General features: G+C 37.2%; 1 protein-coding gene across 5 annotated transcripts in view; it reads left to right on the top strand.

The window, feature by feature from the left end:
* Positions 1-2,514: 2,514 nt before the first annotated feature.
* The window catches only part of ttc39a (tetratricopeptide repeat domain 39A), an 89,245-nt gene continuing 71,140 nt past the window's right edge, over positions 2,515-20,619 (top strand). For 2 of the 5 annotated variants that reach the window (XR_009804406.1, XM_061888203.1), the window contains exons 1-4: positions 2,515-2,703; positions 6,318-6,368; positions 6,438-6,488; positions 8,243-8,296. Coding sequence is in view for 4 of the 5 variants with exons in the window: in XM_061888203.1 (XP_061744187.1) it covers positions 2,654-2,703; positions 6,318-6,368; positions 6,438-6,488; positions 8,243-8,296 (206 nt within the window). In the remaining variant the exon portion in view is untranslated. Of the gene's footprint in view, positions 2,704-6,317; positions 6,369-6,437; positions 6,489-8,242; positions 8,297-16,792; positions 16,951-20,619 lie in introns of those variants that run through there. The other 3 variants (XM_061888198.1, XM_061888200.1, XM_061888199.1) reach the window with 3 other exon arrangements.

Consider the following 20,619-nt stretch of genomic DNA (forward strand, 5'->3'; position numbering starts at 1 on the left):
AACAGTTTAAGAACAATATTTCTCAACAAGCTATTGCAAAGAATTTAGGGGTTTCACCATCAAAAAGGTTCAAAGAATCTGGAGAAATCACTGCAGGTAAGCGATGTTATTACCAACCTTCGATCCCTCAGGTGGTACTGCATCAAAAACCAAACATCAATGTGTAAAGGATATCACCAGATGGGCTCAGGAATACTTCAGAAAACCACTGTCAGTTGGAAGCTACATCTGTAAGTGCAATTTAAAACTCAACTATGCAAAGCCAACAACAGACAGAAACGCTGCCGGCTTCACTGGGCCCGAGCTTATCTAAGATGGACTAATGCAAGGTGGAAAAGTGTCTGTGGTCTGACAAGTTCACATTTCAAATTGTTTTTGGAAACTAACGTCGTGTCCTCCAGAACATAGAGGAAAAGAACCGTCCGGATTATTATAGGCACAAAGTTCAAAAGCCAGCATCTGTGATGGTATGGGGGTGTATTAGTGGCAAAGGCATGGGTAACTTACGCATTTGTGAAGGCACTATTAATGCTGAAAGGTACATACAGGTTTGGAGCAACATATGTTTCCATCCAAGCAACGTTATGATGGACGCCCCTGCTTATTTTAGCAAGATAATGCCAAGCCACATGTTACAATAGCGCGGATACTAGACTGGCCTGCCTGTAGTCCAGACCTGTCTCTCATTGATAATGTGTGGCGCAATATGAAGCCTAAAATACCACAAAGGAGACCCCAAACTGTTGAACAACTTAATCTGTACATCAAGCAAGAATGGGAAATAATTCCACCTGAAAAGCTTCAAAAATTGGTCTCGTCAGTCCCCAAATATTTACTGAGTGTTGTTAAAAGGAAAGGCCATGTAACACAGTGGTAAAAATTTCCCTGAGCCAACTTTTTTGCAATGTGTTGCTGCCATTAAATTGTAAGTTAATGATTATTTTGAAAAAAAGGAATTACTTTCTCAGTTCGAACATTAAATAGATTGTCTTTGCAGTCTATTCAATTTATTCTAAATTGAAAAGGATTTGCAAATCATTGTATTGTGTTTTATTTACGATCTATACAAAGTGCCAACTTCACTGGTTTTGGGTTTTGTACATTAAACTGTAAAATTAGGAAGGGGTCAACAAATATGGGCATGCCAAACGAGTTTGAGAACCATGTAAAGTAATTAAAAAGTCCTGTTTTGTTAGATTGAACTAATTGCATTGCACTAAAATAGTGGTTCTCAAATGGGGGTACTTGAAGGTATGCTAAGGGGTACGTGAGATTTTTTTTTAAATATTCTAAAAATATCAACAATTCAAAAATCCGTTATAAATATATTTATTGAATAATACCTCAACAAAATATGAATGTAAGTTCATAAACTGCGAAAAGAAATGCAACAATGCAATATTCAGTGTTGACAGCTAGATTTTTTTGTGGACATGTTCCATAGATATTTATGTTAAAGGGGAACATTATCACCAGACCTATGTAAGCGTCAATATATACCTTGATGTTGCAGAAAAAAGACCATATGTTTCTATAACCGATTTCCGAACTGTAAAAGGGTGAATTTGGCGATTGAAACGCCTATCAATTGTTCGCTGTCGGAGCAATGATCTTTCACCCGTGACGTCACAACGGGAAGCAATCCGCCATTTTCTCAAACACATCACACACACCAAGTCAAATCAGCTCTGTTATTTTCCGTTTTTTCGACTGTTTTCCGTACCTTGGAGACATTATGCCTCGTCGGTGTGTTGTCGGAGGGTGTAAAAACACGAACAGAGACGGATTCAAGTTGACTCACGTGGAGTGTGCTAATCAGACAAATCAATGGTCACGGCATGCTAATCGATGCTAACATGCTATTTAGGCTAGCTGTATATACATATTGCATCATTATGCCTCATTTGTAGCTATATTTGCATCCAGCCTTTCCCTCCACCCACATTTAATGCCAAACAAACACATACAAACCCACGGATTCAAGTTGCACCAGTGGTCAAAAGATGCGAAAGTCCCTCTAAGTTTCTTTTTTTGTGAAGAAATGTCTAGAATTAAGTTCATGAATCCAGATGGATCTCTATTACAACCCCCAAGGAGGGCTCTTTAAGTTGATGATTACTTACATGTGTAGAAATCTTTATTTATAATTGAATCACGTACTTCTTTATTTTTCAACAAGTTTTTAGTTATTTGTATATCTTTTTTCAAAATAGTTCAAGAAAGACCACTACAAATGAGCAATATTTTGCGCTGTTATACAATTTAATAAATCAGAAACTGATGACATAGTGCTGTATTTTACTTCATCTCTTTTTTTCAACCAAAAATGCTTTGCTCTGATTAAGGGGTTCTTGAATTAAAAAAAATGTTAACAGTGTACATTACTGAAAAAAGGTTGCAAACCACTGCACTGAAACATGAAGCAATTTACTGACAACGTTATTCTGTTTACCAGACATTTAAATTGGCGGGCTTTTAGGACCCGGAAGCCACTCGTCGCCTCGCCATGTGGCGAGTCATCAGAGCACCTTTGCTACGTCACGAGGAGGGAGGAGGAAGCAGAGACAGTTCTCGCTGCCAGCCGCTTCTCTTCATCTCGCCTGTCAAGCAGACGTCCATGCCCGCCTTGTGAAGCCACCCCGCCGGCAGTGGAATGAGTTTTATCAAGTGGAGACGGAGTGTGAAAGGAAAAGACAGCAAAAAGTAAGTTGAGATAATAAAAAGAAAGGGAAAAAAGTGAGCGCCTGTCATTTTCTTTCAAGCTCTTAAAAATGGTTGCTCTTCTTCTTTCAAAGTACTGTATATTAATTGTGTCTGTAAATCAAATCTTTATTTTTGTGATGTTTAAAAAGGTTTCGTTTTGGGTTGACGTATCATACTTGTGTTGTCAGTCTACAGCCTGTTCGACAACATAGCACAGTATCTGATGTGGTCAGGCAGGCTTGCTTCTTGGTTTGGCTTCACAATCATGTGCTGTTGTTGTTGTTGTTTTTTGTCATGAAAGTATATTTATTTTCCCCTTTTTACTATTTACTATTACTGTATAACTATTTAGTATTACTTTCATTTAGTCTCTCATGTGAATGCAAGGCTGTCATACCTGAACATGTCTGCCTTGCCAAATGGTTAATGACGTAATAAATACACGCATAATCATTTATTAAACATAGTAAAATACAAGCATTATGTAAAAAAGTTGTAAATTTGTTTAAAGAAGAGTCTATATCAGTGGTTCCCAAACTCCGGCCCACGGGCCTGATTCGTCCCATTAGCGTCCATAATCCGGCTCACAGGAAGTCTCAAGTAAAAAAAAAGGTAATTATATATATTTTTTATTATTTATAAAATCTGTCCTTTCTAATGTCCATTTTCTACCGCTTGTTACTCCCTGTGTCTTCGAGCTGCTCAGGCAAATCATATTGTCTAAATATCCGTAGTTAACGTGACATCATTGGCAAAGTGCGCGCTCTTTCAGTCAATTAATGTGTGAGGAATATATATATATATATATATATATATATATATATATATGTATGTATGTATGTATGTATATATATATATATGTGTATGTATGCATGTATGTATATGTATAAACATATATGTATATATGTATAAATATATATATATATATGTATAAATATATATGTATGTATACATGCAATTGTGTATATATACATATACATTTATGTATACCTACGTATATGTATATGTAGATATACATATATCTACACGTATATGTTTGTATATATAGATATATGTATACATATATCTACATATACATGCACATATATGTATGGCATATATATATATATATATATATATATATATATTTATATATATGTGTGTCTTGATTGGATTATCCAGAGAATAGTGCTCGATACCGTGGTAGAGCGCAATATGTAGGTGTGGAAAAAATCACAAGACTACTTCATCTCTACAGAACTGTTTCATGAGGGGTTCCCTCAATCAAAATCTCCTGATGATTGAGGGAACCCCTCATGAAACAGTTCTGTAGAGATGAAGTAGTCTTGTGATTTTTTTCCACACCTACATATATATATATATATATATATATATATACATGTATATATATAATATATTGATATATATATCAATCCCTGCCCATTGGGTGTGAGTTTTCCTTGCCCTTTTTTGGGTTCTTCCGAGGATGTCGTAGTCGTAATGATTTGTGCAGTCCTTTGAGACATTTGTGATTTGGGGCTATATAAGTAAATATATATATCTATACATATATATATATATATATATATATATATACATATATATATATATATATATATATATATATATATATATATATATATATATATATATATATATATATATATATATTGGGGACCCCTGATCTATCTCATGAGAGCCTTCTGCTGTTTTTAAGGACCTACTGAAAAAATTACAGTCAAATTTTTTTTAAAAACAGTGTCGTGGGGATTTTTGTAGGAATCTCCAGCAAATATGCTGGTCACTCACACATTTTCAACTGAACTTGCAGGCCAGTCCGAAGTCATCTGCGTGCCGGATTAGTCCCGTGGGCTGCCGGTTGAATAGCCATAATAATCATATTCATCAAAATTGAGCATTACTTTCTATGTGAAGGCAGGTTTTTCTTGTATTAGATCTCATTAGCAACACTAAATTGGCCCTAGTGTGTGAATGTGAGTGTGAATGTTGTCTGTCTATCTGTATTGGCCCTGCGATGAGGTGGCGACTTGTCCAGGGTGTACGACGCCTTCCGCCCGATTGTAGCTGAGATAGGCACCAGCGCCCCCCTTGACCACAAAGGGAATAAGCGGTAGAAAATGAATGGATGGATAGAGCACCTATGTTAAACTCAAGGCCCGGGGGCCAGATTTGGCCCGCGACATAATTTTATCTGGCCCGCAAACACCGGGAAATGATGAAGTAAAGTGAACTATATTTATATCGCACTTTTCTCTATTGACTCAAAGCGCTTTTCATGGTGAAACCCAATAACAAAGTTACATTTTTAAAGCAGTGTGGGTGGGAGCAGGTGGGTAGAATGTCTTGCCCAAGGACACAACGGTAGTGATTAGGATGGCAGAAGCGGGGATCGAACCTGGAACCCTCAAGTTGCTGGCACGACCACTCTACCAACCGAGCTATACCGCCCGCTATGATACGTGTCAATAAAGTACTTAAGATTTCGTCACTAAATGTAATTTGATTTTTTTCATTTTGACAGAAAAAATATATGTACTGCTTGAAATTGCAAGCCTTTTAAACTTTAATACTACCCTTTATTGCAACAAATATTACAATACATTATCATACTTTCCAAACATTTGTTGTCTAAATAAAAATAAGTACTTAAATATCTGCTTAACTTGTGATTTACAGAAAACTACCCATCAAATTATTAAAAATGACAATACGTTTTACGGTGTTCTTTGCAGTATATTATTGTAAATTGAAAAATACTAATACAATTTGCATTAAAATTCTGTTGACTTAGCTGCCATATTTTCACTGTAAAATTTTGTTTTTATCGGTGTATTACTGTAAATGGAAAAACGATACATTTGTTTTTACAGTACAAAAACTGGCAGCTAAGTTGTCACAATAGAAAAGGAACCTGTACTGTTTTCCATTAACAATATAATGTTGTAAAAACCAATGTAAATTTAATCTAAAAATTCTGGCTACTAAGTTCCCAGCTTTTTCCTTAAAAAAACAAAAAAACAAAACCGTGGTACTGTTCTTATATTTACCTTAAAATGTTGTAAGAAATTAAAAAAACACAATTTTACAGTAAAAATTTTGTAAATCTAAAGTTTTTACTGTAAAATCGGCAGTCAACTTAAATCAATTTATATAATTAATAATGAAATGCAAATTCATACATTATTCGCTGTTACAAGCGGCCCTCTGATGGGAGCCATAACCCTCAATGAAAACTAGTTTGACATCCCTGCATTAGAGTGTGTACCTCGTTAGATAACCAGTTAATATAACTGCAATGTAAGTGTCTATCATGCTCATAATTTATAAAGTATTTTATACAAGTATGTTGGTGTTTAAATCAATTCAAAAGTTTTAAAATATGTTATAAATAAACAAAAAACACTCAGAGACAGACTTAAAATAGAGTTGCTTACTGTTGACATTGTTCTTGCAGATCTGACAAACACAATTGATTCGATGCTTTCAATGGCTTTAATTTGTCAATCTGGGCTTTTCGTCACATTTTCAGATTAGTTTTGCCACTGTCATTTTCATCATCATGGAATTCATTGTTACATTGTGACTCTCCAAGTTGACCTTTGACCTCTGCGCAGGGATGGTATGCAGGTACAAGACGTCCCTGATGGCGCGCACTCCCAGAACGGGTATGTGGAAGTACTCCAGCGTTTGCCATTTTAGTGACAGACGTAAAATGGGCTCTTTCATTACTGCAGGTTATCAGTCATAAACACTCCACAATTGGATCCCTTCTTTAGTAACTTCAGGTGAGATATAAAAAGGCCTTATTCATTGGATTGTTTGTGTTTTGTTAAGTAATAATGTGTAATAATGAGGGGTTTAACGATGAATCGATATGTCGATTTATATTCCTCCGAGTCATCTACTTGATCTGTGCTCGGCAAGTTTGCCCTCCGGAAGATAGGTATCGATCCAAGCTTGTTTTCAAAGGGAATCAAAGATCTGATCAATACTACAAAAAATAAAAAACATTGGATTTAAGAACTTTTTTATGAAGTTTAGCACTTTTAACGATAAGGATGTTTAAACGTTAAGTCTGTCTGCCCGTCTATGGAGGATACCTACGGTGGTCGAGAAAGGTCATACCAAATGCAAACGCCACAAGACAATATCATATATTACACAAACTTTCAGTTACAGCCCAATTACAAAAGCCACAACACAACTTTAAGTAATTTAATCAGAAAAAAATACATAGAATAGAGGGATTAAGGAGGTTATGGAAATTAGGAAGTTTGGGACCAAAAGCATCAACAGGGATGAGGGGGAATACATACTTCTGCAAACCTGGAACGCTCTGTCCTTCATCGGCGACTTTATTTAGCAGATAAATCTACTGTGAAATGTTGGTTACTGTAGGTTTATTGAAAATTGCTTGAATGTTGAAAATATAACCAGAAAAGGTTTCCTTTTGTTAATTCAACCTAAAGTGTTAGTTGCACTTTATTCAAATAAGACATGAATATATTGACCATTATTTGTTGTTTACTTGCTTTTTTGTATCCATAATTCATTTAGATCGATTTCCCTTACAAGAAACCAGTATGCAGTATTTATTTCACAGTCACCTGGTTGTTATTCTTTTTGCTAAAAAGTTATTGAATCAATTTGGATTGTATCATTCTAAAAGAATATCGTTCCTGAATTGTATCAGCAACCACAAATTGTATCAGCAACCACAAATTCTGAATTAAATCGAATCCTAGACCCCTTGTAATATTGGTACAGTACCTTTTAAAATAACTTCATTCATTGGCATGTAATGTAGTCAGTAGCATATCAGTTATTGCTATGGCAAAGGATGACATCACATTAAAGTTCCCACACTATTTCAAAATTTCAAGCACGTTTCAAAAATCCCACAATATATTGGAAGTGTGTTGCCTCTAATTTAGGCTGTTTAAAGATGATATTAGTAAGAGCTACTTTACATATTTTTTTACATTACATATTTACACTATATATTTTTTTATATTACATATTTACACTACAGTTCTGAACTTGTGCAACAAACCACATGCCGTATATTAGACAATGTAACAATAAGGATGGCAAAGATGGACACAAACTTTAGCAACACTAGCATAACTGTGCGAGCTACACTACTACTAACATGTCAGTCATATGTAAACAGCAACATCATGCTAGTTATCATAAGTGCAATAAACAGTACACACTTATAATCGGGCTGTTTTAGTCTCGATTTCCCCAAGGATGTCGGATGCCCGATTGTCTTACAAGCGTATCTTATAAAAATATCAAGCGTATCTTATAAAAATAACCTATTGTCTAAGGTGTGCTAAGAGTGAATGTTTCCCGTTGATTGGCTCCAAAACGGGTCGGGGCCAACAATTGTAATTCAATACCATTAGTCCCTCCTTCCATATGTCCTCCTCCATGCGTTTTGTGTATTGTGTACTTAGTTGACTACATTATAGGTCAGGGGTAGGACATAATCCCATGAAATTATATCTCTCTGCTGTTGTTTTTTCTTTTATAGGTTGCGCTTGCAAGACAACAAAGATGCCCAGCAAAAGACTAACCCTTCCAACGGGTAAGACGAGACAATATCGCCATGGTGACACTTTCACAACAATGAGACATGTTGATATAAATGTCGCCAGAACGTCATTGGCATTTCCCTGTTGTCTAAATACTGAAAAAAGGTATGACGGGATGAGAGAGAATAGTTTGCCTATTTAATGGGCTTGCTAAAGAGTATTTTAGACAACACAAATAACCAAGTTTGTTGTTTAAATTACTCCTGCTTTTACTTGATGTCGGATAAAATTCATCTTTTCCACTTTTTGCAGTAAGCATACAATTTGTGTACAATGTAGTGTGTACCCCAAGAATTGAAAAAAGACAAAATAGTCTTGTTCTGTAACACTACCACAGAAGAACACTAGCGATGACAAAGAAAAAAAGTAACCATCCAACCTCAAAAGATGATTTACACACGGTTTTGTCCTGGAAACTCAGTGCAATGTGACGAAAGTGACAATAAATTGCCTTTTATAATATACACTGCAAAGTCAGTGAAGAGGCTCATCTCCAAGTCACAAGTCATATTTGACTTAAGTTAATAATACCAGTATACAGTTTGATCATACAAACCCCATTTCCATATGAGTTGGGAAATTGTGTTAGATGTAAATATAAACGGAATACAATGATTCGCAAATAATTTTCAACCCATATTCAGCCCAATTGTAGCTGAGATAGGCACCAGTGCCCCCCGCGACCCCAAAAGGTAATAAGCGGTAGTAAATGGATGGATATTCAGTTGAATATGCTACGAAGAACATATTTGATGTTCAAACTGATAAACAGTTTTTTTTGTTGCAAATAAACTTTAGAATTTGATGCCAGCAACACGTGACAAAGAAGTTGGGAAAGGTGGCAATAAATACTGATAAAGTTGAGGAATGCTCATCAACCACTTATTTGGAACATCCCACAGGTGTGCAGGCTAATTGGGAACAGGTGGGTGCCATGATGGTGTATAAAAACAGCTTCCCAAAAAATGCTCAGTCTTTCACAAGAAAGGATGGGGGGAGGTACACCCCTTTGTCCACAACTGCGTGAGCAAATAGTCGAACAGTTTAAGAACAACGTGTCTCAAAGTGCAATTGCAAAAAATTTAGGGATTTCAACATCTACGGTCCATAATATAATCTGAAGGTTCAGAGAATCTGGAGAAATCACTCCACGTAAGCGGCATGGCCGGAAACCAACATTGAATGACTGTGACCGTCGATCCCTCAGACGGCACTGTATCAAAAACTGACATCAATCTCTAAAGGATATCAACACATGGGCTCAGGAACACTTCAGAAAACCACTGTGACTAAATAAAGTTTGTTCCTACATCTGTGTGTGCAAGTTAAACCTCTACTATGCAAAGCGAAAACCATTTATCAACAACATCCAGAAACGCGGCCGGCTTCTCTGGGCCCGAGATCATCTAAGATGAACTGATGCAAAGTGGAAAAGTGTTCTGTGGTCTGACGAGTCCAAATTTCAAATTGTTTTTGGAAATATTTGACATTGTGTCATCCGGACCAAGAGGGAAGCGAACTATCCAAACTGTTATCAACGCAAAGTTCAAAAGCCAGCATCTGTGATGGTATTGGGGTGCATTGGTGCCCAAGTCATGGGTAACTTACACATCTGTGAAGGCACCATTAATGCTGAAAGGTACATACAGGTTTTGGAACAACATATGCTGCCATTTAAGCGCCGTCTTTTTCATGGACGCCCCTGCTTATTTCAGCAAGACAATGCCAAGCCACATTCAGCACGTGTTACAATAGCTTGGCTTCGTAAAAAAAGATTGTGGGTAATTTCTTGGCCCGCCTGCAGTTCACCGAAAATGTGTGGCGCATTATGAAGCGTAAAATACGACAGCGGAGACCCCGGACTGTTGAACGACTGAAGCTCTACATAAAACAAGAATGGGAAAGAGTTCCACTTTCAAAGCTTCAACAATTAGGTTCCTCAGTTCCCAAACGTTTATTGAGTATTGTTAAAAGAATAGGTGATGTAACACAGTGGTGAACATGCCCTTTCCCAACTATTTTGGCACGTGTTGCAGCCATGAAATTGTAAGTTATTTATTTGCAAAAAAAAATAAAGTTTAGGAGTTTGAACATCAAATATCTTGTCTTTGTAGTGCATTCAATTGAATATGGGTTGAAAAAGATTTGCAAATCATTGTGTTCCGTTTATATTTACATCTAACACAATTTTCCAACTCATATGGAAACGGGGTTTGTATTTATCATTTACTTTACAGCAGTTATCTTCTTTTTAAACTTGTATGACAGTTAAGAATGTTCCAAAGTGCAATGGGAGCATCCAGCAATCCTCCTTTCCACCTCGTTACAAAATATTTCTATGTCAGGGCATTCAATTGATCTTAACTGGACTGTTCGGTTTATCTTAGAAGACGTTTGGCCTCTCATCCAAGTAGGCTTCATTAGTTCATTCTCATTGGACAGATTTAGTCTAGCAGCTGAAAAAAACAACTGTTGAGATGCAAAAGAGCATGTTTTTTAAAGTGGAATTCCCCCTAGGTGAGGTATTGCGTCACAAAACAATCGCTGTGGAACGAAGAAATCAGTTGGAATCTTTTATGTTAGCATTCCAATTAGTTGTAAATACCGGCACAAAATGAGCCAGTGAAGGTTTCTAACTCCCGTTATTTGTTGGAGGCTAAATTTCAGTGTCTTTTACGAACTGTTGCCAGGAGACTACAAAGACCTGAATGAATTAAAACATCCACATTTTATATTGTATACAATAGTTTTGTCATCAGCAAGTGAGTTCCTGTAGTTTTATTTTATATTAGTTTTATTATACAGCGGTAAACTTCATTTGATACTACTATGACCATTAGAATCTACTGTGTGAGTAATCCCTTTCCATTTCCTTAATGGGGAACCACTCTTTTCTTTGGAATTTTACCTGTATCATTCCCTATTAAGACAAGAACCGAGATTTGGGATATTTGGCATGGTGGGGTGTCTGGTTTTGAATAATACCATATTTATAACATAAAAACTACATTAGTTAACATAAAAACTATAAAAGACAAACACATTTTTCAGCACAAACGTTTGGGACAGGTTTGGTAAGATTTCGACAAGGTTAAAAACTATAATCGGTTGACAAACCATGTTTGCAGCACAATCGTTCGGGACAAGTTGGGGGAGATTTTGACAAGTCGGAGACTGGTTATGAAAAATAAGACGTTAATAACATAAAAACTATAACAGACAAAAAAATGTTTGCAAAACAAACATTTGGGACAAGTTTAGGGTGATTTTGACAAGTAAGGGAATGGTAATGAAAAATAATATGTGATAACATAAAAACTATAATAGACAAAAAATGCTTGCAGCAAGAACGAATGGGGTAAGTTTCGGTTTATTTTGACAAATTGGGCGGCTGAATGACGTCACGAGTCAGAAAACCTGTAATGGCACACAGCCTTTTTTTACAGCACAAATGTTGCACAAATGAATGGCAGTGTTGTTTTAATATTTGCAATGATAAGGGAGTCCAACTACACACAGGTGTTTTTCACTTTTTAGAACGCACAGAGAACGGAAAGATGTTTATTCCTGCCTCACATAAGTCTTGTGGATGATGGGCAAAATTCCCAAAAAAGTGCAGATTTCCTTTAAACCAGGGGTCCCCAAACTAAACAGATCTGGCCCACCAGAGTTTACAATCCAGCCTGAGGCAGGTCCCTATCTTTGAATAAGACGACAATAAATTTTGAATGACTGTATTGTGCTCTGACTGCATTGTTAGTCATTGCATTGACCTCGAGCAATTGTACACTACTATTGTAAGTGAGTGCATAGAAGCACCATATAGATGCCATTCAGACAGCCTGTCCCACCCATGTTCTGATTAATTAAAAAAAGAAAAAGAAAGTCATAAAATGGTAATACATGTGGTACAAAACACACAACTTGTGAACATGTGGACATTATAAACAATGTCAGATCACCACACACAATTCAAAATTATACCCATCTAAATCCATTACCAAGCATTTTAGTTGCTTAATATATATGATTGGTTACAAAACTTGAAGGAGCTCACCAGGGAAGTAAACAAGGTAGGAGTGGTTCACATACTCTTAATATTCAATGTTTCATCATTTATATATCATATTAGGGGTGGGCGATATGGCCTTCTATTAATATCTCAATATTTTTAGGCCATGTGACGATACACGCTACACATCTCGATATTTTGCCTTAGCCTTGAATTAACACTTGATGCATATAATCACACCAACATGATGATTCTATGTGTCTACATTAAAACATTATTGTTTGTATTGCATTAATATATGCTAATTTTAAACTTTCATGCATAGAGGGAAATCACAACTAAGTCAATTTACTAAAACTGTATTTGTTAAACAGTTATTAAGCAGTGGCCCAAACATTCATGTCATTTCAAAACAGAAAGTGCAAGATTGTCAGAGACATTTTAAAACAAGCTATTAGTGCACTTTTGTGCATGATGTCACTAAGATGACATATCAAAACAACACTAAATTAAAGTGCACTTTTTGTACAGAACGCCACTACAATAGTTAAAAACAAATAAAGTGCACTTTTTTGCATGATGTCACACAAGATATTTAAAAAACTGTAAAATAAAATTTAGGAAATCAAATATGTATGTCCTTTGCTATGTTGGAGGTTCCTGCGGAATTATCTCTTTCTGTTTTTGTCAATTTTTTTCATACGGTGTCGATCTGGAAATGAAAGATGCCAGGCTCAATTGGGTCAGTGCTGGTTGCTTCGGCATTTTGTCGGTGTGGCACCGCCCGGAGTTGTTATTATGTAGAGTTTCAAGCACTCCTTATTCTCTAGCGGGCGACTTATCAAATTATGCTACAAATTAGTAGTGCTGCTACTTTTTGTCGCAACGCTTTTGCCGCATACTTAACATATTACGGTTGTCTGTTTAACATCTTCCCGCTTGAAGCCAAACCACCGCCAGACGATGGGAATTAAGTATTTTTTCCTCCATTTGTTACGAGATTGGCACCTTCTCTCTCTCAACTTACCACTCGCACGGCTCTGCTTGCCCCACCTACAACTGGTAACATTACCTATGCCGCTACCTCTCTGCTTGGCGAGGGCGTATGACGTTGCCAGGCGACAGTATGTGACGTAACAAGGTGCACTTGATTTATCTCTACGTATGTGTATATATATATATATATATATATATATATATATATATATATATATATACACACACACAGTGGGGCAAAAAAGTATTTAGTCAGCCACCGATTGTGCAAGTTCTCCCACTTAAAATGATGACAGAGGTCTGTAATTTTCATCATAGGTACACTTCAACTGTGAAAGACAGAATGTGAAAAAAAATCCAGGAATTCACATTGTAGGAATTTTAAATAATTTATTTGTAAATAATGGTGGAAAATAAGTATTTGGTCAACCATTCAAAGCTCTCACTGATGGAAGGAGGTTTTGGCTCAAAATCTCACGATAAATGGACCCATTCATTCTTTCGTTAACACGGATCAATCGTCCTGTCCCCTTAGCAGAAAAACAGCCTCAAAGCATGATGTTTCCACCCCTATGCTTCACAGTAGGTGTGGTGTTCTTGGGATGCAACTCAGTATTCTTCTTCCTAAAAACAAGACGAGTTGAGTTTATACCAAAATGGATACATGGATGATACAGCAGAGGATTGGGAGAATGTCATGTGGTCAGATGAAACCAAAATAGAAGTTTTTGGTATAAACTCAACTTGTCGTGTTTGGAGGAAGAAGAATACTGAGTTGCATCCCAAGTACACCACACCTACTGTGAAGCATGGGGGTGGAAACATCATGCTCTGGGGCTGTTTTTCTGCTAAGGGGACAGGATGATTGATCCGTGTTAAGGAAAGAATGAATGGGGCCATGTATCGTGAGATGTTGAGCCAAAACCTCCTTCCATCAGTGAAAGCTTTGAATGGTTGACCAAATAGTTATTTTCCACCATACTTTAAAAATAAATTCTTTAAAATTCCTAAAATGTGAATTCCTGGCTTTTTTTTTTTAAAGATTATGTCTCTCACAGTTGAAGTGTACCTAGGATTAAATTACAGACCTCTGTCATCATTTTAAGTGGTAGAACTTGCACAGTCGGTGGCTGACTAAATACTTATTTGCCCCACTGTATATACAAACCCCATTTCCATATGAGTTGGGAAATTGTGTTAGATGTAAATATAAATGGAATACAATGATTTGCAAATCCTTTTCAACCCATATTCAATTGAAAGCACTACAAAGACAAGATATTTGATGTTCAAACTCATAAACTTTATTTTTTTTTGCAAATAATAATTAACTTAGAATTTCATGGCTGCAACACGTGCCAAAGTATTTGGGAAAGGGCATGTTCACCACAGTGTTACATTACCTTTTCTTTTAACAACACTCAATAAACGTTTGGGAACTTAGGAAACTAATTGTTGAAGCTTTGAAAGTGGAATTCTTTCCCATTCTTGTTTTATGTAGAGCTTCAGTCGTTCCAAAAGTCCGGGGTCTCCACTGTCGTATTTTACGCTTCATAATGCACCTCACATTTTCGATGGTAGACAGGTCTGGACTGCAGGCGGGCCAGGAAAGTACCCGCACTCTTTTTTTATGAAACTAAACTGTTGTAACACGTGCAGAATGTGGCTTGGCATTGTCTTGCTGAAATAAGCAGGGGTGGCATATGTCGTTCCAAAACCTGTATGTACCTTTCAGCATTAATGGTGCCTTCACAGATGTGTAAGTTACCCATGCCTTGGGCACTAATGCACCCCCATACCATCACAGATGCTGGCTTTTGAACTTTGCGTCGATAATAGTCTGGATGTTTCGCTTCACCTTTGGTCCGGATGACACGATGTCGAATATTTCCAAAAACAATTTGAAATGCGCACTCGTCAGACCACAGAACACTTTTCCACTTTGCATCAGTCCATCTTAGATGATCTCGGGCCCAGAGAAGCCGGCGGCTTTCCTTGATGTTGTTGATAAATGGTTTTCGCTTTGCATAGTAGAGCTTTAACTTGCACACACAGATGTAGCAACAAACTTTATTTAGTCACAGTGGTTTTCTGAATTGTTCCTGAGCCCATGTGGTGATATCCTTTAGAGATTGATGTCTGTTTTTGATACAGTGCCGTCTGAGGGATCGAAAGTCACGGTCATTCAATGTTGGTTTACGGCCAGAGTAATACATGGAGTGATTTCTACAGATTCTCTGAACCTTCTGATGATATTGTGGACCGTAGATGTTGAAATCCCTAAATTTCTTGCAATTGCACTTTGAGAAACTTTTGCTCACGCAGTTGTGGACAAAGGGGTGTACCTCGCCCCATCCTGTCTTGTGAAAGACTGAGCATTTTTTGGGAAGCTGTTTTCATACCCAATCATGGCACCCACCTGCTCACCTGTGGGATGTTCCAAATAAGTGTTTGATGAGCGTTCCTCAACTTCATCAGTATTTATTGCCACATTTCCCAACTTCTTTGTCACGTGTTGCTGGCATCAAATTCTAAAGTTAATGATTATTTGCAAAAAATAAAAAAGTTTATCAGTTTGAACATCAAATATGTTGTCTTTGTGGCATATTCAACTGAATATGGGTTGAAAATGATTTGCAAATCATTGTATTCCGTTTCACGGTGGTAGAGGGGTTAGTGCGTCTGCCTCACAATACGAAGGTCCTGCTGTCCTGAGTTCAATCCCAGGCTCGGGATCTTTCTGTGTGGAGTTTGCATGTTTTCCCCGTGAATGCGTGGGTTCCCTCCGGGTACTCCGGCTCCCTCCCACCTCCAAAGACATGCAACACTAAAATGGCCCTAGTGTGTGAATGTAAGTGTGAATGTTGTCTGTCTGTGTTAGCCCTGCGATGAGGTGGCAACTTGTCCAGGGTGTACCCTGCCTTCCGCCTGATTGTAGCTGAGATAGGCGCTAGTGCCCCCCGCGACCCCAAAAGGGAATAAGCGATAGAAAATGTATGTATGGATGTATTCCGTTTATATTTACATCTAACACAATTTTCCCAACTCATATGGAAACGGGGTTTGTATATATATATGTATATATTTATATGTATGTATATATATATATATATATATATATATATATATATATATATATATATATATATATTTATATGTATATATATGTGTATATATATATATATATATATATATATATATATATATATACATATATATATAAGTGAGTAGTTTTACAATCAGGTGATTATCTTTTTTTTACACTGTTCAAATGTTTCTTGAAAATAGGTTGTACAATTGATAAATATTTTAAAGGTTACAGAGGAACTGAGTGTTGTACTCAACACAGCCAACTAAGCATGTTTGTCTTCCCTTTGATGTAAGATAGTAATCCCAATCTTATTATAGTGTACTGGTGCTGTAGCTACTGTGAGTGGTTCCTCCTCTTTTTCCTCCTCCCATGCCCTCCCTCTATCATGGCCTGCCCTGCTTTTGCTGCTGCTTCTTCTTCTCCCATTGCTGGAGAAAAACACACAGTCCATTTACTCACTGCTGCTCGTCTGCATTCGTTTGCTGCTCCGTGCCACACACACACAGTGCTTGCCACATGACAATGTCAGGAGAGCCTCTGTCGAACGGGTAAGAGACGTCAACTCTACTGCATGATGGCATGTCAGTTAGTTTTCTCTCATTTCAAGTGCTATCATGGAAACAATCCACATATTGGAGCTCAGGCATGTGGACAAACTTGCTGGAATAGTTTTTTTGGCGCTGTCATGTGTCACATCTTGTGCTTTAGAGGCCTTTGAATCCCCAATAGGAGCGACAGTGGCAGTGGCAGCTTACAGGCAGGGTTTTAAAATCGATGCTGTTAAAACGCCCAAAGTGTGGGGACTTTCCACGGAGGTGTGCATGTGAATCATTGTTGTGCTTACTAAGTGTTTTCATGTGCACACTTGCTTGAGTGATAATGATTGTCTTTGTGCAGAGGGTGCAATTTAGCCACATGATCAGATGTGATGACTTGAAATTACTCTAAATACAGTTACAGAGACCCGACCGTTCCTTTATATATACAACTAAAAACACTGAAATGTAATGAATTTGAGTTTGTATGTTTTCTTATTACTGCGTGGGTTCCCTCCAGGCACTCCGGTTTCCTCCTAACTCCAAAGACATGCACCTGGGGTTAGGTTGATTGGAAATAGTAAATGGTCCCTTGTGTGTGAATTGGAGTGTGAATGTTGTCCGTCTATCTGTGTTGGCTCTGCAATGAGGTTGTCCAGGGTGTACACCGCCTTCCGCCCGAATGCAGCTGAAATAGGCTCCAGCACCCCCCGCCGCCCCGTAAGGGACAAGCGGTAGAGAATGGATGGATAGTAGAGTATAACCTTTAAAAAAATATATATATACAACTTGTATGGAAATTACCAATACAGATTTATCAGGAGAAAAAGAAGATCAATTACAGGAGTCAGACTGTGAAACAGACTTAAATGTAAAATCAAAACTTATGAGTCCATTTTTTTGTTTAAGTAGAATGTTATGTAATCAATGTTACAAAAAATGACACTGCAGAGTCGTAAATCGACTTTATTTTATGTATTTCTATGTTTTGATGTCCTGAAATTGATAAGACGGCTGCATCCGACAGCTCAAATAATCTGGAACTGTATACGACTTTGTGTTGATAAGGGGCAGATATCATAAGTTTTACTTCTTTCTGCTCCTTTTAATTCATGCTAAATGCTGTTGTTGCATTTGTTTTTCAATGAATTATATAAATCATAAAATGAAAAATATGAAATAAAGCACATGCACTGTACCGCACATGTACTCCACAATTGTACTGTAGCTAAAGGATTGTGTCTTGTTCCACATAATCATTTTTATTAAGTGTCAGTCTGTGGAAACCAGCTGAGTTGGTTTCCAGTTATAAGGAATCAATTAATCCTTAAGCCACCTCTGCACACACCTTTTACATTCATTGTAGTCTTTATGTCAAGTTATTAAACACAAAGTCCACTATGCTGTCTGGACAGTTAATTGTGACCTCAATTCAGCGTTAAGGTTAGGTTTTGGGTCATGAAGGACAAAGTTTATTGATATCTATTCTTGAACACACTGACGGCAGGATGGCATAGACCACTGCCAAGGTCTCAAGATTATGGTCTGTGATAACACAAAGTCTTTATTCAATCAATCAATCAATCAATCAATCAAAGTGTACTTATTGTATATATGTGAAAGTGAATTAGCATATTATGATTTTTTTCTATATTTAAAACACTTAGTGGTTCTTCGTTCAAAATTTTGCATGGATTATGTTTTACAGACCATCTTCAAGCCACTTTCTGACCGTCTTTTCAGGATGTGCCGCTTCGTGTCATCACATTTGTAATTAAAGTGCCTTCACCTCGAATGCGTCTTCTCCCCGCTATGTTGTATTTTTTTATTGCTTACACATTAAGGCCCAATCCCAATACACCTTTTCACCCTACTATAGGCTGGTGCCTATCTCAGCTACAATCGGGCTGAAGGTGGTGTACACCCTGGACAAGTCGCCACCTCATCGCAGGGCCAACACAGATAGACAGACAACATTCACACTCACATTCACACACTAGGGGCCAATTTTAGAGTTGCCAATCAACCTATCCCCAGGTGCATGTCTTTGAAAGTGGGAAGAAGCCGGAGTACCCGGAGGGAACCCACGCATTCACGGGGAGGACATGCAAACTCCACACAGAAAGATCCCGAGCTCGGGATTGAACCCCAGACTACTCAGGACCTTTGTATTGTGAGGCAGACTCACTAACCTTTTCTTCCACCGTGAAGGCCCAATACAAAACCGTTGCTTCAAATTTAGGTAAACATTTAAATAAAAAACCATCAGACCTGCACAAGGACTTTAAAGCGTGGCAAGTAATATAGTTAACAGCTTCCCCCGTGCACATTCAGTATACAGTAGATACAAGACCCACATACTGCCAGTTGGCTTGTTAATAATTATTGGGGCAGTCCAAACCGCCCACTTATTGTAAAATAATGCAAGTGAATGGACTGAATTTTGTAACAAATTTCTACTGTTTCATTTGTGTTTTATCTTTAACAATGTGTGTTTTATATGCTACTTGTCTTATCTGTGTATTTTTAACCTTGTTTACAGTGTTTACTAATTATTGTGTAAATCAAGTATAAATCATGAAGCATTTAATACAATGTCAATAAAGCTTTGTATTCTATTCTAACCTAATTTGAGATTATGGTGTGCTTTATCTGATATGTAAAATAATTGTAAACCGTTGTTTGAAAAGAAGATAAAACAATTACTTACAATATCTGCGCTCACTGGGATGGCGGCGGATGGGATTTTGTTAATTTTTTGAGCTACTAAATTCAAAATAATCATCACTCGTCAGATAAAAAAGGGCTTCCTAGCGATATTGTGTTGCATTTAAAGAGCGTCGGTATCAACTGTCAAGTTGGTAGCGTGTGGATTTCAAAGTTGACAAGCTTCCTGGCTTGCTGCCACAATCTTCAACTGTATACAGGTGAGATACATGATTGTGTAACCTAGAATTAATTTATACAAATTTAAAAGCAATACAGCAGCAGAAGTTGCTCAAGCTTCCTCTTGATTTTATGGGGGGTCGCAACTGACATTATTAGCAGCTCGAGCTGGCTAGTAGCTGGTTACTCGCTAGTGGTTGGAGGAGCAGTGTGAGGAAGGCGATCTGTCACAAAACCAGAAGAATAGTTCCTCGGTTTTAGCTCTTTCAATAACAATTGCTTGGTTAATATGCAGGTCATGCCATGTAAATAGAGCTTTGTTGCCGGTTTTTGTATGTTTTTAGCAAAAAAAGACGAGGTAAAAGTGTATTTCCTGACAAGTATGCAGGAATATTAGGGCGATAACACAAAGTCATATCATTCAAGCTGTAGAAGATGGATGGATGGATTTTTAAAATATGAAATTGAAACTTGAGAATTACCTTAGTTTCTTTAGAATAGTACAAAAATGATCTTTATGATAATAGAGTCACGCCCCGCCACCCCGAAAGAGACAATCGGTAGAAAATGGTAGGATAGATGGTCAGTAAAGTCACAAACTCAAAAACCAAGTTACAATGTTGCCTTCAAGTTTGTGTGGGTGTTTTGACATTTGTTCATTTTAATCAGGATTTATTTCTCATACCATTGGCCTAACGAATTATTTTCTAGAAAAAAACAGTTATGTAATATAACAACGTATTCTTGTTACAGCAAAAAAAATGTACGTAAATCTGCAGCTTTCTAATTTCTCTA

This window comes from Nerophis ophidion, linkage group LG26 (genome assembly GCF_033978795.1).
Source record: "Nerophis ophidion isolate RoL-2023_Sa linkage group LG26, RoL_Noph_v1.0, whole genome shotgun sequence".
Taxonomy (NCBI): domain Eukaryota; kingdom Metazoa; phylum Chordata; class Actinopteri; order Syngnathiformes; family Syngnathidae; genus Nerophis; species Nerophis ophidion.